Consider the following 26,272-nt stretch of genomic DNA (forward strand, 5'->3'; position numbering starts at 1 on the left):
ATGGACAAAAAAATGGCTTCTCTTTCAAAAACAAGGACATCTCTAAGTGACCCCAAACTTTTGAACGGTAGTGTAAATATTTTTAAACCTAATTTAATGTATCTCCCTGGGTGGGGATGTAAAGCAGTTGTGGATTGTGAGATCACTACTGACAGAACCTCACCTGGATCTTGATTGGCCAGGAGAAGTTGCTGACATAGACATAGAAGGTGATGTTGGAGTTGACCCGGAAGTTGAACTTCTCACAGGAGAAGCTGTCTCTGTGTTCCTGGATATTGGTCTTGGACACAATGGGTACCTCTTCGCCAGAGATGGTGCCAGCTAGGGGGGAGAAGTGGGTCATAGTGTGAGTCATCATGGGAAGGACACAGAGGATAATACAGTTGGTCAAGGTCAAGCACACATACAGTTGAAGTCGGAAATGTACATACACTCAATTAGCATTTGGTAGCATTGCCTTTACATTTTTTAACTTGGGTCAAACGTTTTGGGTAGCCTTCCACAAGCATCCCACAATAAGTTGGGTGATCTTTGGCCAATTCCTCCTGACAGAGCTGGTGTAACTGGGTCAGGTTTGAAGGCCTCCTTGCTCGCACACGCTTTTCCAGTTCTGCCTACAAATTTTCTATGGGATTGAAGTTGATGCTTGGTGATGGCCACCCCAAAACCTTGACTTTGTTGTCCTTTAGCCATTTTGCCACAACTTTGGAAGTATGCTTGGGGTCATTGTCCATTTGGAAGACTCATTTGCAACCAAGCTTTAACTTCCTGACTGATGTCTTGAGATGTTGCTTCAATATATCCACATAATTTTCCTCCCTCATGATGCCATCTATTTTGTGAAGTGCACCAGTCCCTCCTGCAGCAAAGCACCCCCACAACATGATGCTGCCACCCCCGTGCTTCACGGTTGGGATGGTGTTCTTTGGCTTGCAAGCCTCCCCCTTTTTCCTCCAAACATAACGATGGTCATTATGGCCAAACAGTTCTATTTTTGTTTCATCAGACAAGAAGACATTTCTCTAAAAAGTACGATCTTTGTCCTCATGTGCATTTGCAAACCGTAGTCTGGGTTTTTATGGTGGTTTTGGTGCAGTGGCTTCTTCTTTGCTGAGCGGTCTTTCAGGTTATGTCGATATAGGACTTTTGTACCTGTTTCCTCCAGCATCTTCACAAGGTCCTTTGCTGTTGTTCTGGGATTGATGTGCACTTTTCGCACCAAAGTATGTTCATCTCTAGGAGACAGAACGTGTCTCCTTCCTGAGAGGTATGACGGTTGTGTGGTCCCATGGTGTTAATACTTGCATTCTATTGTTTCTACAGATGAACGTGGTACCTTCAGGCGTTTGGAAATTGCTCCCAAGGATGAACCAGACTTGGAGGTCTATAATTTGTTTTCTGGGGTCTTGGCTGATTTCTTTTGATTTCCCCATGATGTCAAGCAAAGAGGCACTGAGTTTGAAGGTAGGCCTTAAAATACATAAACAGGAAGCTTCTTAAGCCATGGCATCATTTTCTGGAATTTTCCAAGCTGTTTAAAGGCACAGTCAACTTAGTGTATGTAAACTTCTGACCCACTGAAATTGTGATATAGTGAAATAATCTGTCTGTAAACAATTGTTGGAAAAATTACTTGTGTCATGCACAAAGTAGATGTCCTAACCGACTTGCCAAAACTATAGTTTGTTAACAAGACATTTGTGGAGCGGTTGAAAAATTAGTTTTAATTACTCCAACCTAAGTGTATGTAAACTTCCGACTTCAACTGTATAGGTACAGAGGGCATAGGTATTGCTGTGAAAGTTCCGCCAGTTTAGTGATAACAGTCGAGACAGTACGTAGACATGGGTAGCCAGGCTATTGACAGTGATGTTTTAGAAGACAGATGCACCGATTCTAGCAGCGATAGTGGGTGTAACCTGTCAACACACATGTAACTCCCATCCAGAGACTTGATCTGTTCAAATAAAGCTTTAAAAAAATGTAAGGAAAGTGTAATTCTACTTCCTTTACAAAAAAGAGACATGCATGTATATTTTAAGTAGTGCAAATTGAAGACGTTATCAAGAATACTGCATTAATAGAGCAGACTTTGGGACAGCTTTAATAAAAGATTACCCCAACTACTTTATCAGTGCCATAACACACACTCACTGTAATTGTTCAGCACATATATTCTGAAGCCCTGAAGTTTACTCTCAAATTAAGTAAAAGAATTTAAAAAAAGATTAAAAAAAAGAGTTCTGGGCCCTTAACACGGGAACAGTCTGGGCAAGGTTTTATCTTAATTGAAATCACACAAAAACACTTCAAAAATGCCCCAATGCCATAATTAAAAATATCTCCACTGCATTTTTCAAGAGGGGCATTCCTCTACAGACATTCTTGTCTAATGAGAGACACTGAGCAGAACAACAAAGGCACCATTCCCTCTGGGTAAGATGACAAGTAGAGTGAGATTCTGTACACCAGAGATTGTACGTTTTATTTTTACCATCCCAGGTGACTAGTACAGTATTAAAATGTCCTACAATGGTTCTGTAGTGCACTGTATGATGCTGAATGGGTTATATCCGCCGTAGTGACTATAGCTAGGTGGTCAGTCAGAATCAATGTTGTCAAACAGTCAAATAAACATTGACATTTACTACAGCACATACCGATCCAAACTATGGCAAAATGATCAGCTAAGACAAGTTACCTGTTGATCCAATAGACCAGGTGATGTTGAGATTGAAGTTGTTGGATGCATTGATCGACATGTCCAAGTTCTTGTTGCTCTGTAAAATATGACCACAAAACGAGGTCGAACACATGTATTCCAAACCAACATTATGATGACTTGGAATAATACTTATGTGGGTTTTCTCTTCTTTACATAAACGATGCATGATATATATAACAGAAAGGCTACATGAGACCGTCCCTCAGGATGACTGAGAGAGGCCTCTGTGTGGTTACTGACCTGTTCAGGGGTGGCCATGAAGTTGATGGCGGTGTAGTGGTGGTCATCCTCCTGGAGAAGGCTGAAGGTGAACTGATAGTCAATCAGCAGGTTGTCTGCAGGGACAGAGAGACAAACAGAAGATTAGGGATGTATTCTTAAACTGCAGGGACACACAGTCAGAACAACTCCCGTCGGAAGAGTTGCCCAGGAATCAGACCACAACAAGTGCAAGTGACTGCCTTCCTTTTCATATCAATAATGCAGTATTTCAATCAGCACAAGCTGTACTAGGAAACAAGAGTAGAGGACGATCAATATGACATGGGTGTACGGCTAATAGAAAGTATTCACTGGGATTCAATGCCCGTTCTATTTTTATAAACGTTTGTCCTATTCAATGACAGGGCCTCATTGTCTGAGCCACAATGGGCTGTAATGCTGGGATTTGGAACATTTACCATCTGGACCACAGCAGGACTCTAGGAAGGTCACCTTGTCTGATTCCATTCAGAAGACAGCCCTTGATTCAAAGGGTACTGTCTAGGAGGAGCCATGTGGGAGACGGTCTCTATTGGATTGTCAATATGCTCAGCAGGACAGTTCACTAACCCCTTCAGATCACTGTTATTAACTATTCAGAGGAGTTCAGGTTCCACCAGGGGTGCACAACTAGGGTTGCAAAGGGTCGGAAACTTTTTTCACTGGAAATTTTCCATGGGAAGTTAAGCCCCGGAATTTGAGGAATTTTGCTTAAATTCATCAAAAAAATTAGCTTTTAACAGTGAAGCTTTTTTTGTGGGATACACATAAGGCACTTCTAGGTCTTATGGGATATTCTGGTTAAACTATCCCCATTCAATGGAATTGCAACCCTCTGCATGCACAGTGCATTCTTCCATCACATGTACAGCTGATTCTAAAGATCTTGCACACTAATGAGATTGAGCACATGCAACTACACTGTCTGAGCCAAGGACTACATGATTTCTGGTAAGTCTTGATTACAATACTGGGTGGGGTGAATATACACTGCTCCAAAAAATAAAGGGAACACTTAAACAACACAATGTAACTCCAAGTCAATCACACTTCTGTGAAATCAAACTGTCCACTTAGGAAGCAACACTGATTGACAATAAATTTCACATGCTGTTGTGCAAATGGAATAGACAAAAGGTGGAAATTATAGGCAATTAGCAAGACACCCCCCAAAACAGGAGTGATTCTGCAGGTGGGGACCACAGACCACTTCTCAGTTCCTATGCTTCCTGGCTGATGTTTTGGTCACTTTTGAATGCTGGCGGTGCTCTCACTCTAGTGGTAGCATGAAACGGAGTCTACAACCCACACAAGTGGCTCAGGTAGTGCAGTTCATCCAGGATGGCACATCAATGCGAACTGTGGCAAAAAGGTTTGCTGTGTCTGTCAGCGTAGTGTCCAGAGCATGCAGGCGCTACCAGGAGACAGGCCAGTACATCAGGAGACGTGGAGGAGGCCGTAGGAGGGCAACAACCCAGCAGCAGGACCGCTACCTCCGCCTTTGTGCAAGGAGGTGCACTGCCAGCGCCCTGCAAAATGACCTCCAGCAGGCCAGTGTGGATCTGTTTGGGCGGTATGCAAATTTGAGTGGGTCTAGGGTTTCTGGGATAATGGTGTTGATGTGAGCCATTACCAACCTTTCAAAGCACTTCATGGCTACGGACGCGAGTGCTACGAGTCTGTAGTCGTTTGGGCAGGTTGCCTTTGTGTTCTTTGGCAGCATTAGTGAAGGAAACTTTGTTGCGAAATAGGAAGCCGATTCTAGATTTAATTTTGGATTGGAGATGTTTAATATGAGTCTGGACGGAAAGTTTACAGTCTGGCCAGAGACCTAGGTATTTATAATTGTCCACATATTCTAAGTCAGAACCGTCCAGAGTAGTGATGCTAGTCGGGCGGGCGGGTGCGAACAGCGATCGGTTGAAGAGCATGCATTTCGTTTTACTAGCATTTAAGAGCAGTTGGAGACCACAGAAGGAGTGTTGTATGGCATTGAAGCCTTTTGGAGGTCTGGAGTCTGGAGGTTAGTTAACACAAAACGGCCAGAAGTATACAGAATGGTGTCATCTGCATAGAAGTGGATCAAAGAATCACCTGCAGCAAGAGCGACACCATTGATATATACAGGGAAAAGAGTTGGCCCAAGAATTGAACCAAGAATTGAACACCCCCATAGAGACTGCCAGAGGTCCGGACAACAGGCCCTCAGAGTTCATGGTGTCAAATCGATCTGAGAAGTGAACCAGGCGAGGCAGTCATTAGAGAAACCAAGGCTGTTGAGTCTGCCGATAAGGATACGGGGATTGACAGAGTCGAAAGCCTTGGCCAAGTCGATGAAGACGGCTGCACAGTACTGTCTTTTATCGATGCCGGTTATGATATCGTTTAGGACCTTGAGTGTGGCTGAGGTGCACCCATGACCAGTTCGGAAACCAGATTGCATAGTGGAGAAGGTACGGTGGGATTCGAAATGGTTGGTGATCTGTTTGTTAACGCGGCTTTCGAAGACTTTAGAAAGGCAGGGCAGGGTGGATATAGGTCTGTAACAGTTTGGGTCTAGAGTGTCTACCCCTTTGAAGAGGGGGATGACTGCGGCCGCTTTCCAATCTTTAGGAATCTCAGATGACACGAAAGAGAAGTTGAACAGACTAGTAATAGGGGTTGCAACAATGGTGGCGGATAATTTTAGGAAGAGGGTCCAGATTGTCTAGCCCAGCTGATTTGTAGGGATCCAGATTTTGCAGCTCTCTGGATTTGGGTGAAGGAGAAGCGGGGGGGCTTGGGCCAGTTGCTGCGGGGGGTGCAGAGCTGTTGGTTGGGGTTGGGGTAGCCATGTGGAAAGCATGGCCAGCCGTAGAGAATTGCTTATTGAGATAAGTGGGCAGCTGGGAGAAGGTGCTCTTATTCTCCATGGGCTTTACAGTGTCCCAAACCTTTTGGAATTAGTGCTGCAGGATGCAAATGTCTGTTTGAAAAAGCTAGCCTTTGCTTTCCTAACTGACTGTGTATATTGGTTCCTGACTTCCCTGAAAAGTTGCATATCGCGGGGACTATTTGATTCTAGTGCAGTACGCCACATGATGTTTTGTGCTGGTCAAGGGCAGTCAAGTCTGGAGTGAACCAAGGGCTATATCTGCACTTAGTTCTACATTTTTTGAAAGAGGCATGCTTATTTAAGATGGTGAGGAAGGCACTTTTAATTAACAACCAGGCATCCTCTACTGATGGGATGAGGTCAATATTCCAGATACCCGGACCAGGTCAATTAGAAAGGCCTGCTCAAGAAGTGTTTTAGGGAGCGTTTGACAGTGATGAGGAGTGGTCGTTTGACTGCAGACCCATAACGGACGCAGACAATGAGGCAGTGATCGCTGAGATCCTGGTTGAAAACAGCAGAAGTGTATTTAGAGAGCAAGTTGGTCAGGATGATATCTATGAGGGTGCCCATGTTTACGGATTTAGGATTGTACTGTTTGGGCATAGACCTGGAAAGTATGACAGAACTCTGCAAATTATTTCTGCAGTAGATTGCAACTATGCCCCCTTTAGCAGTTCTATCTTGATGGAAAATGTTGTAGTTTGGGATGGAAATTTCAGCATTTTTGGTGGCCTTTCTAAGCCAGGATTCAGACACGGCTAGGACATCAGGGTTGGCGGTTACAGAAGTCAACAAATGAGAGCGCCTGGGGACACACAGGACCTGGGTTAACCTCTACATCACCAGAGGAACAGAGGAGAAGGTAGAATGAGGGTACGGCTAAAGGCTATATGAACTGGTCGTCTAGTGCGTTGGGAACAGAGAATAAAAGAAGCAGATTTCTGGGCGTGGTAGGATAGATTCAGGGCATAACGTACAGAGAAGGGTATGGTAGGGTGTGAGTACAGAGGAGGTAAACCTAGGGATTGAGTGACGATGAGAGAGGTTGCATCTCTGGAGGCACCAGTTAAGTTAGGTGAGGTCTCCGCATGTGTGGGGGGTAGGACAAAGGAGCTATCTACTGCATGTTGAGCAGGACTAGGGGCTCCGCAGTAAAATAAAATAATGAGAGCTACCCTAAACAACAGTATACAAGGCATATTGACATTAGAGAGAGGCAAAAAGCAACCACGTGTTGATTGGGAGAGCTAAGAGAACAACAGGTAAGACAGCAACGGGTAAACAGCTAATACAACAACAATGGATAAATGGCGATGAATGGGCAGAGCGGGTCAGTTAGCTACACACAGGGCCTGAGTTCGAGGCTGGGGCCAACAGATAAACAAAATGAAGTACCATGTTAATGAACAGTCCAGCAGGCATCAGCTGTGTATCTGAGCGATCATAGCGTCCAATGAGCAGCAATAGATGAAACAGGGAGCCGTTCGGTAGTCGTTACTACGCTAGGCGAGAGGGAGACACGGCGTTCAGAAAGCTAGCGAACCGGGGCTAGCAGATGGGTCTTCACCGACATCCACGACGCAGAGGCAGATTGAGAGCACATCGGCCAAATTACGTCAGCAGACCAGCAGTCGTGATGGATCAGCGGGGCTCCGTGTCGACAAAGAGTCCAGGCCAATTGGCAAGAGAGGTATTGTAGTTGGTGTACTTTGTTGGCTAGCCGGGAGATGGGCCTAGCAGGAGGCTAGCTCGAGGCTAACTGGTGCTTGCTTCTGGCCAAGAGTGTTAGCCACAATAGCCACTCGGTAGCAGCTAGTTAGCTGCGATGATCCAGTGTAATGGTCCAGAGCTTGCGGCAGGAATCCGGTGATGTAGTGGAGAAAAGCAGTCCGATATGCTCAGGGCTGATATCACACTGTGCAGACTGGCAGGTATTATCCGGGCTAAAGAGGCTGGTGTCTGAGCTAAAGGTGAAGACCGCTAGCAGTGGCTAACAATGACTAAATAGCTAGCAGCTAAATATCTGGCTAGCTGCTAATGTCTAGCTTCTGACGGAGGTTCCAGTTATAAAGTTAAATAAATTGCAGATCCGTACCACATTGGGTGAGGCCGGTTGCAGGAAGGTTTGCAGAAGCATTGCAGATGAGCTGAAGGCAGTCATCCATGACCCTGGACCACAGAAGGTATTTTCACTGGTGACAGATAATATTGCGAACATGAAGGCTGCTTAGTCTAAAGTGGAGGAGTCCTACCCTCAATTCACACCCATTGGCTGTGCTGCTCATGCATTGAATCTGCTCCTCAAGGACATTATGGCACTGAAATCAATGGATACACTACAAGAGAGCCAAGGAAATGGTTTGTGAAGGGTCATCAAGTTATAGCAGCAATCTACCTCACCAAGCAAAGTGAGAAGAATAAGAGCACCACATTGAAGCTGCCCAGCAACACCCGTTGTGGTGGTGTTGTCATCATGTTTGACAGTCTCCTGGAGGGGAAGGTGTCTCTCCAAGAAATGGTCATATCACAGTCTGCCGATATGGACAGCCCCATCTAGAGGATCCTCCTGGATGATGTATTTTGGGAGATTGTGGTAAGCAGCCTGAATCTCCTGAAACCTATAGCAGTAGCCATTGCAGGGATTGAGGGAGACAATGCATCCTGTCTGATGTTCATACTCTGCTTGCAGATGTAAGAGAAGAAATCCGTACTGCAGAAGAAGAAACTGCAGTTCTGAAAAACATGAAAAAGCGTGAGGATTTCTGCCTGAAGCCCATACACGCCGCAGCGTACATGTTGGACCCCAAGTATGCTAGCAAGAGCATCCTCTCTGGTGCAGAGATCAACAAGGCCCATGGTGTCATCACTACTGTGTCTCTCCACCTTGGCCTGGATGAGGGCAAGTTTCTTGGCAGTCTGGCGAAGTACACTTCTAAGCAAGGGCTTTGGGATGGAGATGCAATATGGCAGTTGTGCCAACATATCTCATCAGCCACCTGGTGGAAGGGAATTTGTGGATCTGAGGCTCTTTCCCCTGTTGCCTCCATCATCCTCCAAATCCCACCAACATCAGCCACCTCAGAGCGCAACTGGTCCTTGTTTGGGAACACACACACACCAAAGCACACAACAGGCTGACCAATACAACGGTTGAAAATTTGGTGGCCATCCAGGCAAATTTGAGGCTTTTTTGAGCCTGACAACAATCCATCCTCAACAAGGTTGGAAAGTGACAGTGAAGATGAGGCCTCAGAGTCTGATGTTCAAGATGTGGACATTGAGGAGGCCCAGGGAGAAAACATGGAAGCCTGAGAGGAAGACAACCAAATCTTTAGTTTCTAGACTATAATTTTACAGATATATGTTGAAAACATTTTTGGGAGATGCGATGGATCATTCAATATTCCCTTTCTTTTGTTGTTCAGTGAAATCATCCCATGTGAAGAGTCAAGTAATTTAATTAAAGTTTAATTCGTAACTAAAATGTTTATTTTTATTTCTATTGGAAGGATTTAATAATTTGCAATAATGTCTAAAAAAAGGTTTATGTTTCTGTCTCCATATATGGTAAATATATCCAATATAAAAAACATCTACATTTAAATGGTATTAATATTAATTTGCATATATTCCCGTTAATTCACATATATTCCCGTTAATTCCCATGTATTTCCGTTAATTCCCACGGCAAGTTTCCACCTTTGAATATTCCCCAAAATGTGCAACCCAATGCACAACTGAACTCCGGTCCTCAAGTGGTTGCAGGTCCTGCTGGTTTTCCTTTTTTGCAATTTGATCAGACATAGGAGGCCAGGTATGTGCACTCTCTGTGCATTCAATGATATGAACTCATCAATTCAGTGCCAGGGACCATTTGAAAACGCAGGGATACAGTCCTTGTGGACTGGAGTTGTGCATCCTGCGAAGCCTATAAACACAATGACCATCACAACCAAACACTATGAGGAAATACCATCTTCATAGTTAGTCAATGACAGCTGAATGCACTTCTGTCTGTCTCAGAAGCTCACACTGTGCCATTCACTTCCCCATTTCACGGCTTCTATGAACTGCTGTTTATCAGCCATGTGAGAAGAACAAACAATTGTTTATCATCGTTCTAACTCGACAAAAAATACTCCTGCTGAGTTCAGAGAGGACTTCATTTGACTTCCTTTCAGAACGCACATTTCAAGCCTTAGCGAGACGAAAGGAAATTATGTTCGACAAATAGTTGCGTTTTGTTTAGTCGCCATGCCGAATTAAAGGAATTAGCAGATATCAGATCAAAGCCAATGCGTGACTCTTTCTCCATGCCGCTTCGGGCACACACGTTGCTGTGTGTTGTTTATCCCATAAGGGTCTTCAGTAAACTTCAAACAGTTCTACATGCTCTGTAAAGAGGACACAGAAGTGCAGAGAAATTCAAAAAGGGACATTGTGAGGTTTCTAGGGTGTTTGGTACCAGTGTATGGTGCTTATTAATGTACAGTATACTTAGACAAATGCCGTGCCCACTCAAAGAATCCCTGCTGAAAACAATGACATTACGCAGTGGAAGACTTGTCAAGTTGCACAATCCTTTTCAACATCTAACATTTTTCAATATGTTAGATTTCATGCCTGATATAATATTTGCCACTGTGATGCAAAAGCAACAAGTGCAAATTAAAACTCCCATCAGAGAAATAACAAAACAATTTCCCCTCGGATAATCTATTTGCATACATTACATAAAGGTCAACATGTTCATTGGGCACCCATTTTACCTTACAAAGATAACTTAAATTAGGCAATGTAAGCATCAAATGAGCTACACAAGACTAAAGTTGCTATAGACAAGTCATGGTATTAGCATACTGTGTAACTTTATTCAGAATCTAAAAGAAAGAGCAAAATCTCACCTGTAATCATTTCATATTTAGAAGTTGCATCCAGTAAGTTGAAACAGCATGATGCCCTATTCAACATCAGCGATACAGGATGCACTTGGAGATTTCATTTAATGCCTGTTACTATTCATTACCTTGCATTTGAAACACTTTCTCCAAAGACAAATAAATGCATGCATAGCATTAGTACAGAGGGAAAGCAATTAGTTAAACTAGTTAACCAGGTTTCCATCCAACCTTTTTATGCAAGTAAAGTACATGTCGGATAAAAAAAAATTAACGACAAGGTGTGTCCTTTTTGTGCAGGTTAGAGTTTTTCGTCATGAATCTTGTTCTAGAGGCAGCTCTGCATAGTGGTCATTAGCTGGCACAGCCACAAAGTCCTACAACCTAACCTTAACCACCCTGCTAACCCAAATGCCTAAATTAAATTAAGACCAAAAAGCACATTTTTGTTTTCGTGAATTTTTACAGTATAGCCAATTTAGACTTTGCAGCTTGCAAATTGTTCAGTTCTGCCTCCAGGACAAGACTCATAACAATAAATGTCGACCTCCGCTTTTGAGGGGTTGGTTAAATGTGGAATAAACATTTCAGTTGTGCAACTGACTAGGTATCCACTTTCCCCTTCTTTATGTCTGTAATTAATTCTGCGAGAAATGGAGGTGGAAATGGCTTTATGCGCAAATATTGATATAATAACAATCATACGGTAAACTTGGAGTCTCGCAATGATATATTGTGTAGTCCTCCCACTACGACTCGGAAAAGCATGCAGTTCATCAGGCTACAGATGAAATAAACGATGAACTTCACAGGGTGGTGAAAAGTGCACAGTGATGAGCTTGATGCTCCTATCCAATTAATATTGAGGGTCTTATTCTGATGACATGATGATCAATGCTTGGCTGCCGTTTGACTAATAAAAAATGATCTTACTCTTTTGTCCATATTAATCTCATCATGTAGGCTAACCTACCTGCATTGTATATGTAAGCTGCTGGCTTTAGCGCACATGCCAAGACCAGAGTAGGCACATTCTGTTACGGCAGATTTCCTCCTCTTCGTCAGAAGAGGAGGTGTAGGGATCGGACCAAAACGCAGAGTGGAAAGTGTCCATGTTTTATTAACAATTAAACAGAACACTAAACGAAACAAAATAGCAAAAGAGAATCTAACCGACAAACAGTCCCGTGTGGCACAACTACATACACGAAAGACAAACACCCACAAACAACACGTGAAACCCCGGCTGCCTAAGTATGATTCTCAATCAGGGACAACGATTGACAGCTGCCTCTGATTGAGAATCATACCAGGCCGAACACAAAAAACCCAACATAGAAAACACACATAGACAACCCACCCCAACTCACGCCCTGACCATACTAAATAAATACAAAATAAGGGAAAATAAGGTCAGGAACGTGACACATTCGCTATATAACACAACATATTTTGTGACAAAACCATCAGTAGAGATGAAAACCCGCTGGAAACCCATTTAACTTTATTTATTTATTTTATTTGGTACATGGGAATTTAACCACAACAGTTCTGTCCATGTGCACCATCATCATACACACCCTTTTATCTGCAACATGAAACATAGCTCCGGTGGGAAAATGCGCATATTGTTTTTATGCAGATTTTAGAATATTCGCATGGAAACCGAGCTATTGAGAATTTACACTCAGGACACTTGCTCAGAATAAGTGGTTTCCTTGATTATTCTGGGCCCCCAGGTAAAGTACCACCTATAATGGAGGTATCTTCTGTAAAATAGCTATGAACATGTGCTTGTCTGATGGTACTACTCATCTGTCTGTGCCAACTGCCTGACTGATAATGCTCAGACATCTATTGTACAATTAAGTTGTCTGCTCAGTATTACTAAAATTAGTTTATATGGAGATAATTCCCTCAGTCGAGTCGAACCGACACTCTTCGTGACAACACTGAGGTTCAAGACCATAGTCTACACAGCCAGTCTACAATTAGCAAGTAGAGATTATCAGCACAGAGAAGCCTCCGTGCTTGTGTCTGGGGAGAGTATCTCTCTCACTGTATCTATCTGACACTGGTTAGGCGTCTGCGCAGAGTGCCTGTCAGATAGTGTTTAGTGTTTAGTGCAGAGTGCCTGATCCTCTCATGATAAGGGGCTTGAGGCTGGTAATGGCGTGTGGCGGGGCTGGTGGGACACTTGGTGGCTCCTTCTCATTAGGGCTTCCTAGCTGACACTGATCCACTGTGAGGGCAACTCATTACCCACACTAACCTGGTCAGCCACTGACGACCAGCTTCCTCATTAGCATCAGCCATGATTACATTCCAGTGGGAACCCACGGAGCACACACTGGTTGAATCAACGTTGTTTCATCGTAATTTGTCAACGTATTGTGACATGGAATCAATGTGTTGTTTTCATCTCATTTCAAACACAATTGTAAATATTGATATTATGGTAAAATTTCAACTTAAATACTTGGACTTAAGTAAATGAATCAATTTATGATGAGTTTGAGTAGTGGTTGACATTGTATATGCCATTCCACAGACCACCCATTATACAGTATATTAAATATAGGATGAAAAAGATTTTTTAAATTTCTATGTCGAATTTGTCTAATCAATTTCTACATATACATAGTTCTGATGATTATGTTGATATTAGATTGATATAACAACCTTTTAGTCAGGTTGAGTCAAATAATTTAAGTTGAAGTTTTACCCTAATTTCAATGTTTACAACTCTGGTTGAAATGAGATGAAAACAGTACTGGTCACATGAGGGGTTAAATGTGGAAGACACATTTCAGTTGAAGGCATTCAGTTATACAACCCTTTCCCTATACCCCTTTCCCTTCATACTTTTCTCAAATCCAATGTATTTTTCACGTTGATTGGAAGAATGACCTAGATCAGTTTCCAATGGTAGGTAGTATTAGGCCTACCATTAGTATAATTACTAAGTACTATTATTAGTAGTAGAAGTACATATTGAAGCCATAAAGTAGTTGTAGAAGTACTAGTAGTTCGACTAGTACAGTAGCAACATCTCCATTAATAAAATGTCCTTCCTCATCATCGTTACTCTCACTATCATTATTAGTGTCATTGTGCTAGATTTCTGCCTTGTCACAATTGACATTAGTAGATGGTTAAATAATTAGCATGTAATGAACGTGCAAAGTAAACATCAATCCCCTCAAATAGAGGATGTCACACTCAGTTCCCAGAAGGCCGTGTGTTCTACCCTTCAGTCGCCCTGATTCATTAGGCATAATTGGCCCAATTAGTCTCTTTAACCTTCACATCCACATCCCAGCTTACACATCGGCACATCCCACATGTCCAACAAATCCTACACATCCGCACAGGTAATGCTTCTAGGAAAGACAGGGCTTGACTCACAATAGCTCGCCTTTAGCAAAACAACATGATAAAAGCTTTGAATCTTGATTGGTTATGACATAATTGTAGCACTTAAGTGGGGCTTAACCTTTGAGCCTAAGTTTCTGTGCTCGTGACATAATGGAAAACACTATCAGTCATCAAACATGGCCAACCTTTCAGTCCTCTGAGGTGAACAACAGCTTTGCTGATGACCCTGCCTGTTATGGAGATTTGAAATGCCATGTAGGATGAAAATCCGTCCCACTTTCTCACAGACCTCAAATAGAGCTCTTATTTGTCCTCCATGTCCACCGTGAGATCTGAATAGCATGCTAATAGATGATTTACAGCCACTTTTCTATTTGATAGAATAGCGTATGATAAAGGAACACAGGAAACAAATGTATTTCTAATGTGCCATTTAGAGTATCCGTGTGCTTGTTTGGTCATGTTCAAACAGACCTGGCAGATAGCTTGTCCATTTGCTCCCTAATGACTTTGAACCCTCTCAACCGACGCAGGGGAACGATCAGGATATGACATGTCGCTCAGGGGACACAGTCCGTAGCCAAACAGAGATAGGCGGATAGACACCTCTCAGAGTGACCATAGTGATTGGGAGTGATTTACACAGCCACGTCCTCCACTGCCTCCTGGTAACTGTGGGTACACTGTACAGCGAGGGTGCCACCTAGTGCCCTCCTTACTCAGACATAATGCCAGACAGCTGAACAGACCCAATCTGTTGAGCAACAGAAGACAGTGGGGAACACAGTGAGTGATGCCGGTGCATGTACTTAACCTTTCTAAAGCTGGTTAGAATCTGACAGTACAAATACAGAACAGTACTAGTTCAATAGTTGACAGTAGAGATTTGTTTTCTATATATCTGGATGTGTTTTGATGTTGTGAAGGGTTGTGTTGTTCTAGAGCTCTGGTTGCTGTTCTTCCTTTAAAGAACTTAAAAGTGGGTGTTTCGTGTGGTATATGTGGTATATGTACAGTACATGGTTAGTTTTAAACTAGGTAAGTGAAAGCATTGCTTCGACAAAAAATGTTTGCATTTGTTCTGAACAAAGGGATACTTGATGATTTCCTGACCTAAGCAATTCTGACTACTAGCATCAAAGTTACAATTGACAACCTCTCTCATAGAACTACATTCATGCATGAATACACTCAACAGGATTACTATTGGAAGGGACAGTACTTGAAATTCGTCCAAAACAGCTACCCTTTCAACCCTGGTCAGTGGACCAAATTCCACCGGCTGATGCCAACATCTGTTTTGAGTAAAATATTCCCCCATGTACTTTAACTTGAAAACCCACCAATTTGCTGCAAATGAGTCAAATCAATGAGGCCAGTGGTCTGACACTGACATCTGGAGACAGAAGCCCCTCTAAACCCTGCTACCATTTCCTGCTACAAATCTTTCAAATCAAGTTTAGAGCCAGACAAATCTACAGTCGATTGCTGCCATGCTGCCTGGCACAGACTAAAAACTTCCATCTGCTTAGCCAACTCACTTCACGGCAAAGGTCAAAGAGATGTGCAGATGTGTGGTATGCTGCAACTGATCAGGACCACGGCAACATCTGGAGGACAAAGATGCAATGGAGACTCAGGTGTGACTGCAGCGGCGGGATACTTACAGTAGCATGTTCCTCTGAGGGGGTTGCCAAGGTAACGGTTCTCGGAGTCGCAACTGCAGCAATAAGAGAGAAGGGGGAGAAGAATAGAAGACATAGAACAATGAGCTTAACAAGGTATCTGTCGCTTTGCCAAAGCAATCACAGACTGTTAATAACATCATTACAGAGGGTTATTTTGGGCGTGTCAGGGAAAAGTGTCCTGAGAGGCTGTTTGTAGAGGTAGTATCTGAGGTGACAGTACTCTGTGCTGCTTCTGGTGCTGTCCTCTCCCTGGATATGATGAGGTGATTTCCCCAGATAGCCCTATCTGACGATACCTCTCTGCTCAGGGGCAGGAGCCTTGTGTCTGTCTGTCTGTGTTCTGAACAGCAGGGGAGTTAGACGGCTACAGACAGCCCAGCTAGAGAACACCTTGAACGCTACTGAAAGACGGAGAGGACAGCTACAGTAGGACCTAACAGAGGCTTGAAAAATACGCTAAACTGAATAAGTGGATGACTCCATCAACCCTTAATTTGACCCTGTTTGTCAAGTCAATCAGGCAGCCTTGACTTCAATACTAAGAGAAGGTCCTCAAAATGCAGGAAGAGAAATGAAAGCAGACTAGACTGTGGGGAGTCAGGAGTAGCAGGTGTGAGGGTTATTGTGGTAGATGGCATTTGATCATATGGTTTGGTTTGCAAAGCAGGGGTCATTACTGCAGTCCAAAGTCCCATGTTTATTACCAATACCCAACTTCTACAAAACCTAGGAGGAGACCTTGGAAAGGGCCACAGTGTGGAAAACCGCCACTTTGTAAACACATACTCCACTATTTTGACAAGCCTATCGAAACAGATATGATACATCGTTAAATCTGCCCCTTGAGTCAATAAATGGATTCAGAACGTAATTGCTAGGGTTTGCAAGGCTGGTCAGGCAGTGGTACAGCGAAATAAGGTAGGCAATGCTCACTTTCCTGTGCTTATACATAACAAAACAGATTTCATTCAGTGGCTGGCCAACCCTTGGTATGAGGGTCATAAAGTAGCAGTAATGAATATTTCATAGCCAAGGACGGAGCTTTATCCTTCTGTATTGTTCTTATAGAGGGCGTTGTAAACAATAACCCCACAAAACAGCTCAAGAAGACTTAAATTCAAACACAAAGGCCGCAGCAGTGTTATCTGGTTTGTACGCCTCAGTCCCTCTATTTGTTGAATGCCTTGTGAGGATACGAGTTTGGAACCGATTGTATTCCCCTTACACAAAGGCAAGGCCAAGACAAAAATATTTTCCTCAGTTAATCTTTAGAACATGACAGCAATTTTAAGATGCACCACGGGGACTTTAGAAGGGGCCCCCAGCCCCACTCGCCATCTCCCCAGAGAACACTAACACTTAACACTCAGCTAGGGGCTGGCTGGTTAAGTAGCTTAAGTGGTAATGGTGCCAAGATGGGTGTACCACACTGGCTTCCTTCCCCAGTCTCTCTTCTGTCTGTTTGGCTGCCTTTCACTCCTACGCTCACAGACTGGGATGACAGAGAAAAGCACCACTGTCCTTCGGGACCCTTAATCTGCCATTAGGCTGCCACAGTCTCAGCTTTTCCCCAGACAACAGAACACACACACACAGGCTGTGTGAAGAGTGTTTGACTCTCTGTGAACCCTCAGCACGGCTTTCTCTGTGAGCCGTGACAGAGGGCAGAAGGTCTGAAGATCAAAGGTCGCTGTGGGCGCGTGCCATCGCTGTGTGTGTGTGTGTGTGTGTGTGTGTGTGTGTGTGTGTGTGTGTGTGTGTGTGTGTGTGTGTGTGTGTGTGTGTGTGTGTGTGTGTGTGTGTGTGTGTGAGAGAGAGAGTGTGGTTTGTCTGTTTATGCATCAGTTGCTGTCAGTAACAGGAGGAGCATGCTGAGGTAAATGCTGAGATGGGAGATTGGATCTATTTAAAAAGCCAACTTCCCCCTCTCACTCGCACAAACCCACCTATGCCAGGACCCCATTGGGCCACACAGCGTGCAAGGCAGGGTGGCAACAGCAGTGCCAAAATAAACCTCTGAAACTGAGTCTGTTTACGTCGCTCTCCTCTGGGACCAAGGTTCTAGGGGAGCACGGATATAACCTAAGTGTCAGGAGAAGCAGGAAAGGAAGGGGGAACTGTTGAGTTTGTCTGTCTGTCTGGTAGGAAGGAGTCTTTTAATTAGACTCACCACGTAAGAAGAAGTACCTACCTTTGATTTCACACTTTTGCGTGCACAGCAACAATGCAAACACACACACTTATCTAATCAAATGAATTCAAGCTTTACTTACATAGCACATTTCAGACATGAATGCAACGCAAAATGCTTCACAGGAAAATAGTTTTATAAAAACAATGCAGATAAAAACAGAAACATGAGGATAAATAACAAAATAATAGCAATAAAAATTGCAACACTAAAAAGCCCCCGAAGGAAAAGCATAGTGAAAAAGGTATGTTTTAAGATCAACAGTTGAAGTTGGAAGTTGACATACACTTAGGTTGGAGTCATTAAAACTCATTTTTCAACCACTCCACAAATGTCTTGTTAACAAACTATAGTTTTGGCAAGTCGGTTAGGACATCTACTTTGTGCATGACACAATCATTTTTTCCAACAATTGTTTACAGACAAAAAATTGTAGACCTCCACAAGTCTGGTTCATCCTTGGAAGCAATTTCCAAACGCCTGAAGGTACCACGTTCATCTGTACAAACAATAGTATGGAAGAATAAACACCATGGGACAACGCAGCCGTCAAACCGCTCAGGAAGGAGACGCGTTCTGTCTCCAAGAGATTAATGTACTTTGGTGCGAAAAGTGAAAATCAATCCCAGAACAACAGCAAAGGACCTTGTGAAGATGCTGGAGGAAACGGGTACAAAAGTATCTATATCCACAGTAAAACGAGTCCTATATCGACATAACCTGAAAGGCCGCTCAGCAAGGAAGAAGACACTGCTCCAAAACCGCCATATAAAAGCCAGACTACGGTTTGAAACTGCACATGGGGAAAAACATCATACTAATAGTCTAACATCAAAAATAGAACTGTTTGGTCATAATGACCATTGTTATGTTTGGAGGAAAAGGGGGGGGGGGGGGGGGGGGGTTGCAAGCCAAAGAACACCATCCCAACGGTGAAGCACTGGGGTGGCAGCATCATGTTGTGGGGGTGCTTTGCTGCAGGAGAGACTGGTGCACTTCACAAAATAGATGGCATCATGAGGTAGGGGAATTACGTGGATATATTGAAGCAACATCTCAAGACATCAGTCAGGAAGTTAAAGCTTGGTCGCAAATGGGTCTTCCAAAGTGACCCCAAGCATACTTCCAAAGTTGTGGCAAAATGGCTTAAGGACAACAAAGTCAAGGTATTGGAGTGGCCATCACAAAGCCCTGACCTCAATCCCATAGAAAATTTGTGGGCAGAACTGTAAAAGTGCGTGAGAGCAAGGAGGCCTACAAACCTGACTCAGTTACACCAGCTCTGTCAGGAGGAATGTGCCAAAATTCACCCAACTATTTATGGGAAGCTTTTGGAAGGCTACCTGAAACGTTTGACCCAAGTTAAACAATTTAAAGGCAATGCTACCAAATACTAATTCAGTGTATGTAAACTTCTGACCCACTGGGAATGTGATGAAAGAAATAAAAGCTGAAATAAATCATTCTCTCTACTATTATTCTGACATTTCACATTCGTAAAATAAAGTGGTGATCCTAACTGACCTAAGACAGGGAATTTTTACTCGAATTCAATGTCAGGAATTGTGAAAAAAATGAGTTTAAATGTATTTGGCTAAGGTGTATGTAAACTTCTGACTTCAACTGTATTTTAAATATGTCCACAGTTTTGCCACCCCTCAGGTTCTCTGGCAGGCTATTCCAGAGGCTGGGGGCATAGTAACTCAAGGCTGCCTCTCCATGCCTCTTGGTCCTAGGCTTCGGGATAGTTAAAAGGCCAGTGCCAGAGGATCTGAGGGACCTACTGGGTACATAACTTAAAAACATGTCTGACATGTATCAGGGTGCACAATCGTACAGCTGAGCGCACGCACACACACGCACACATTCACATAGTACTCAATCCTAATCAAAACAAACACACAAGAAAAAGATCATTAGCAGCCGAGCGCAAACAAGGGCAGACCTAAACAGGTTAAGGTGTTACTGTAGGAAGGACTCTGGCCCTCAGGCTGGCTCTATATGGAGACAATCCAGCAGATCCAAAATTGAAGAGATTATCATAGTGTTTTCTGAAATCTGTCATGGCTGCTGTTCTTCTGCCTTTTATTTCCTATTTTCTCCCCGACAGCAACGCTTGGATGCAGCCTGCTTCCCACATGGAGGCAATTTCAACAGGCACTTAACTTGACATTTATTTGCTCAGTGCAAATTTCCCTTGTCCACCACTTAAGGCTCACATCTCCCTCCATCAAACATTGCTCTGCCTCGCTGGTTCATGGGCACGCAGGCAAGAGCTCACAGGAATACACGGTATACTCGCAAATACACACCTACTGTATTTGAAAACATTTACATTTTAGTCATTTAGCAGACACTTATCCAGAGCGACTTACAGGAGAAAGTGCCTTGCTTAAGGGCACATCGACAGATTTTTAACCTAGTTGGCGAGAGGAATCAAACCAGCAACCGTTCTGTTACTTGCCCAACGGTCTTAACCTCTTTGCTATCTGCCACCCCAAAACACACACACACACATCTGAATAGACAGGCATGAATGAATACAATTTTAAACAGGGTAGCACACCAGATATTGAAAAGCATTAGCTGCGTGACAGGTGTTGAGATAAGTACTGGAATTGGATTTGTTTCTTTCTTGGTTAAATTTGGCTCTGTGGCCTAGATCCAATGACCCTAGAGTAACTCCCTAACCCACTGACCTCACCCCATGTGGCCAGGACTATTCCCTTGCTCAATGTGTGACTGGAAACCAATCAAGCGTCCCACCACGCACCATGTACCCAGCTCTTGGGCTGTAACAGGCAATCATACACAGGCAATGGTGAAGAGACAACACAGTCCATACCAGTGTGTTTCTGTCTGCATAACAGTTTGTTTGGTTGTGTGTAAAAAAAACAGTAATTTGTTAGCGAGTGGGTCTGCATTGATCCTTTTTTCTCTCTTTTCATCTTGTAAATGGAAATTCAGGAAGTACACTTCATTCTACATATATCAGATGTATTGTACCCCAGCTCACGTGTGTGTGTGCTGGTGTGCATGCTTGTTTGTAGCCTATGTAGAGTGGGCCAGTGAGCTTGATGTCCGCACTGCAGATCTAAGCAGACAAAGGCACTGTGAGACAACTCTGGAGCAAAGGACAAAAAGCCCCCTCAGAGAATGAACAACCCAACCACATTGCCGGCTTTTGTGCGATAAAATAAATGAAAAGCCGATAAATAAAATTGCAGCCTGCCAAATTGTAGCCCCGATTTCGAGCACTATTCTCTTGCTCCTTGCGAGCTGCCTCTGCTGAGGAGAATGAAAGAGCAAGAGAGCACTGCATAACAGAGCTAGAGGCAACACTACAGATCCGGGTACGATCCCGGGCTGTGTCGCAGCCGGCCATGTGACGGCACACAATTTGCTCAGCATCATCCGAGTTACGGGAGAATTTGTCCGGCTGGGATGTCCTTGTCCCATCCCGCTCTAGTGACTCCTTGTGGCGGCCGGGCGCATGCACACTGACTTCAGCCAGCTGTATGGTGTTTCCTCTGACACATTGGTGCGGCTGGTTTCCGGGTGAAGCGAGCAGTGTGTCAAGAAGCAGTGCGGCTTGGCGGGGTCGTGTTTCGGAGGATACACGGCTCTCGACCTTCGCCTCTCCCGAGTCCGTATGGGAGTTCCAGCAGTGGGACAAGACTGTAACTACGAATTGGACATCATGAAATTGGGGAGAAAAAGGGGTAAAAAATAACCCCCAAAAAAGAAGATGAGGCCTCATTGAAGTAAAATGAAAGTTAGAGAGTATGTCCATACTGAAAAGCCTACAAGAATGGACTACAGACTGTGACCATTTTGTTTAAGAGGCTAAAACCATGATTTGGTCAAATAGAAAAGTACATTATCCTCATATAATCAAAGTCTCTTCCTGCTTGCCCCTGTGCCTGTTTTGTTGGGGCCTGCTTTTGTGTCAAGCGAGCCACTCTCTCTCTCCTTTCCCAAGGAAAAGAAAAGCTCCGGGAGAGAAAAAAAAAGTGTTCTGATAGTATAACATTTTAAAATCCAAATGCGGGGAAAACACAACTTGGGTGGAGAAAGGATGTTCTCAGCATTCAGCTTTTTTTTCTCAACTCTCAATTTTGAGCTCAATAGCAAATATAAATAAAAAAAAAGATATTTAATATGGATTTGAGCTAGAGTGGCAAAAGACCATTGCAAGATGGCACCGACAGAGATGGTCGCCTCGCTTCGAGTCCTTAGGAAAATATGCAGTATTTTGTTTTTTATGTATTATTTCTTACATTGTTAGCCCAGAAAATCGTAAGTGTTATTACATACAGATGGTAAGAACTATTGGATATAAGAGCGATGTCATCTTACCAACATTACGACCAGGAATCCGATTTTCTCAAAGCGGAGCCTTTGTTTGCTCCACCACCCAGGACATTGGATCTAATCCTAGAGGCCGACCCCAAAACAACGTCGCTGCGGGAGAGGTAGACCGAGCGGCATCCTGGTCAGAATTCGTAGGCGTGCACACCACCCAATGCTTCCGAGTATATTACTCTCCAATGTCCCGTCTCTAGACAACAAAGTGGACGAAATTAGGGCAAGGGTTGCCTTCCAGAGAGACATCAGAGATTGTAACATTCTCTGTTTCACGGAAACATGGCTCTCTCGGGATATGTTGTCGGAGTCGGTACAGCCACCGGGTTTCTTCATGCGTCGAGCCAACAGACACAAACATATTTCTGGTAACAAGAAGGGCGGGGGTGTATGCTTCATAATTAACTACTCATGGTGTAATCATAACAACATACAGGAACTCAAGTCCTTCTGTCCACTAGACCTAGAATTTCTTACAATCAAATGGCGAACAAATTATCTCCCAAGAGAATTCTCTTCGATTATAGTCACAGCAGCGTATACCCCCCAAGCAGATACCTTGATGGCCCTCAAAGAAGATCACTGGACTTTATGTAAACTGGAAACTATATATCCTGAGGCTGAATTTATTGTAGCTGGGGATTTTAACAAAGCTAATTTAAGAACAAGGCTACCTAAATTCTATCAGCACATTGACTGCAGCACTCGTGCGAGAAATACACTGGACCACTGCTACTCTAACTTCTGCGATGCATACAAGGCCCTCCCCCACCCTCCCTTCGGCAAATCCGACCACGACTCCATTTTGTTCCTACCGTCATACAGGCAGAAACTCAAACAGGATGTACCTGTGACTAGAACCATTCAGCGCTGGTCTGACTAATCGGAATCCATGCTTCAAGATTGTTTTGATCACGCGGACTGGGAAATGTTCCAGGAAGCCTCAGAGAATAACATTGATTTATATGCTAACTCTGTGAGTGAGTTTATAAGGAAGTGTATTGGAGATGTTGTGCCCACTGTGACTATTAAAACCTACCCTAACCAGAAACCGTGGATATATGCTGGCATTCTCACAAAACTGAAAGCGCGAACCACCGCATTCAACCATGGAAAGATCTCTGGAAATATGGTTGAATATACACAGTGTAGTTATTCCATCCGCAAGGCAATCAAACAAGCGAAATGCCGGTAGAGGGACAAGGTGGAGTTGCAATTCAAAGGCTCAGACACAAGACGTATGTGGCAGGGTGTTACGGGATTTTTATGAATAATGACTAAAATATGTATACATTTGACTTAGCATTATAACTAAACAGAATACTACTATGTTACTGTATGGATGAATGAATCTTATTATAATCATAATGTTGAATATAATGTGTTCCTTGTTAGAAAGAATGCAATCTTCAGACAGGCTGGAATGATGTGTTCCTTACAGGAAATTCTGTCTCTACCCAGGGAGGGGTGAGACCTTGGGCTGGTTGCAGATTGTTTAACAGGTGGCAGACAAAATAAGAACGCTAACTGTACTGCCATTGTATCCGAGAGGAGGAAGGACATTTTAAAACCTATGATGTCATTTTTATTATATAACCTGATGTAAATTGTACTATGATCAGTACTCTCGAGAATAAACGCTATTGATTGATTGATTTTGAGACTGGTTTCTGTCCATTTTATGCTAATAAGTATCTTACAAATTCTTATGTATGGGCAGAGTGTTTTAATTGAATTGGTTGCTAACATATAGGAATTAAATTCCTTTAACACAGGGTCTACAGGCAATTACAGACTAGACTTTGTTTTTGCCCATTTTGAACCTGTAATCAAACCCACAAATGTTGATAGTCAACTAGTCTAAAGAAAACCAGTTTTATTGCCTCTTTTTTATTTTATTTTTTTATTTATTTTACCGTTATTTTACCAGGTAAGTTGACTGAGAACACGTTCTCATTTGCAGCAACGACCTGGGGAATAGTTACAGGGGAGAGGAGGGGGATGAATGAGCCAATTGTAAACTGGGGATTATTAGGTGACCAGGATGGTTTGAGGGCCAGATTGGGAATTTAAACTTTAAACAGAACAACAGTTTTCAGCTGTGCTAACATAATTGCAAAAGGGTTTTCTAATGATCAATTATCCTTTTAAAATGATAAACTTGGATTAGCTAACACAACGTGACATTAGAACACAGAAGTGATGGTTGCTGATAATGGGCCTCTGTACGCCTATGTAGATATCCATAAAAAATCTGCCATTTCAACTACAATAGTCATTTACAACATTAACAATGTCTACACTGTATTTCTGATCAATTTGATGTTATTTTAAATGGACAAAAAAATAGCTTTTCTTTCAAAAACAAGGACATTTCTAAGTGACCCCAAACTTTTGAACGGTAGTGTATATTTCTATGTTTATATCATACAGTGGACGCCTAAGCCTATGCCCTGATGCATTTAGTGTTCAAATCTCAGACCGCTGAATCGTGAGTTGGACATTTATTGTTTTAGGAAAGTAAAAACCAATAAAACAATAGGCTATGAAGTTTCACATATGCTACAAATCAAAACACAAGGAATAGTGTTTTGTAATTTGTCAAAGGATGATTCTAAGCACATGTAAATGTGGCTCATCTGGCCAATATCCTTCGTTTATTGATGGCGTTGACTGTGTGGTTGGACACCCTGATGGGTTACGCACCCAACGCATATGGATGACCGGTAAATTTCTCAAATGTCCGATACATTTTTATCTTCCCGGTCACTTGTCCGGCGCAAAACCTTGATACACACACACACACACATACTGTACACACACACACAATGTACACACAAACAAGTAAAAACACACACAGGCACACTGATATGGCTGACGAACACATACATATACATTCACTATACTTATTATATCTACAAATATTTAACAAATATTTATAACTATATAACTTAACAGTTGGTCACAAAAACATAAACTCATATACATGCACGCCACAAGCGCACAAAACAAAACCACCCACGCACAGACACAGGCATCCTGCTCTTGCTAATGGTTCCTTTATTGCAGCCCGCCAGAGCGTGCACACCTGCTGAAGCAGGGGGATGGGGGCGCTTACCGCCAGCCCAGGGGAAATCGCTCGTTCATAATCAAAATGGCAAATAAATAAATGCCTTCCATTACACACAGCGATTTTGAGAAAACTCTCAGAAAAACAAACAGAGTTTTGACGGTAAAAGCATTTGATTGGAAATTGACATCAAACAGTCACGCACAGTGCCGGCAGTGGAGAGAAAATGATATATCAATGCGGGAAGCCGACTGCTCTCACTCACGACACTTCAAGTTTCTAAGTGAAGGATGACTGAAAAATAGGAATTATTTTTCCAAGTTGCTGACCGTCCACGTTCACCATTCGCCAACATTTAGAGTTTTGCGGATTAAAAACAACAACATTTGTTCTGTGCATGGTTTAATCAATATCACGTTGAATCTCTTTTCCTGTAGCCTAGTTTGATACTGTACAGGTTAACATATTTTTTGAGGAGTCATGAATCTACTGTAAACAACCAATTTGGTTTAGATTGAAAAGGGTGGAAAAACTAGGACTTGGAAGGCTTTTCAATAGATGTTGGAACATTGCTGTGGGGACAAGAGCATTAGTGAGGTTGGGCACTAATGTGGGAGATTAGGCCTGGTTTGCAGTCGGAGTTCCAATTCATCCCAAAGGTGTTCGATCGGGTTGAGGTCAGGGCTCTGTGCAGGCCAGTCAAGTTCTTCCACAACGATCTCGACAAACCATTTCTGTATGTACTTCGCTTTGTGGACGGAGGCATTGTTATGCTGAAACAGGAAAGGGCCTTCCCCAAACTGTTGCCACAAAGTTAG

At 43.1% G+C, this 26,272-nt stretch overlaps 2 protein-coding genes across 2 annotated transcripts in view; one reads left to right on the forward strand and one right to left on the reverse strand.

Moving 5' to 3' along the window:
• LOC129858385 (attractin-like protein 1) overlaps positions 1 to 26,272 on the reverse strand; it is a 345,360-nt gene that overhangs the window by 169,285 nt on the left and 149,803 nt on the right. The window contains exons 22-25 of the mRNA XM_055927569.1: positions 15,808 to 15,860; positions 2,966 to 3,060; positions 2,702 to 2,780; positions 164 to 321 (exon numbers count right to left, since the gene is read on the reverse strand). Of these exons, the coding sequence (XP_055783544.1) occupies positions 164 to 321; positions 2,702 to 2,780; positions 2,966 to 3,060; positions 15,808 to 15,860 (385 nt within the window). The remainder of the gene's footprint in view (positions 1 to 163; positions 322 to 2,701; positions 2,781 to 2,965; positions 3,061 to 15,807; positions 15,861 to 26,272) is intronic.
• The window catches only part of LOC129858393 (uncharacterized), a 168,300-nt gene that overhangs the window by 26,589 nt on the left and 115,439 nt on the right, over positions 1 to 26,272 (forward strand). The window lies entirely within an intron of this gene.

The sequence above is a fragment of the Salvelinus fontinalis genome, chromosome 1, assembly GCF_029448725.1.
Source record: "Salvelinus fontinalis isolate EN_2023a chromosome 1, ASM2944872v1, whole genome shotgun sequence".
Taxonomy (NCBI): domain Eukaryota; kingdom Metazoa; phylum Chordata; class Actinopteri; order Salmoniformes; family Salmonidae; genus Salvelinus; species Salvelinus fontinalis.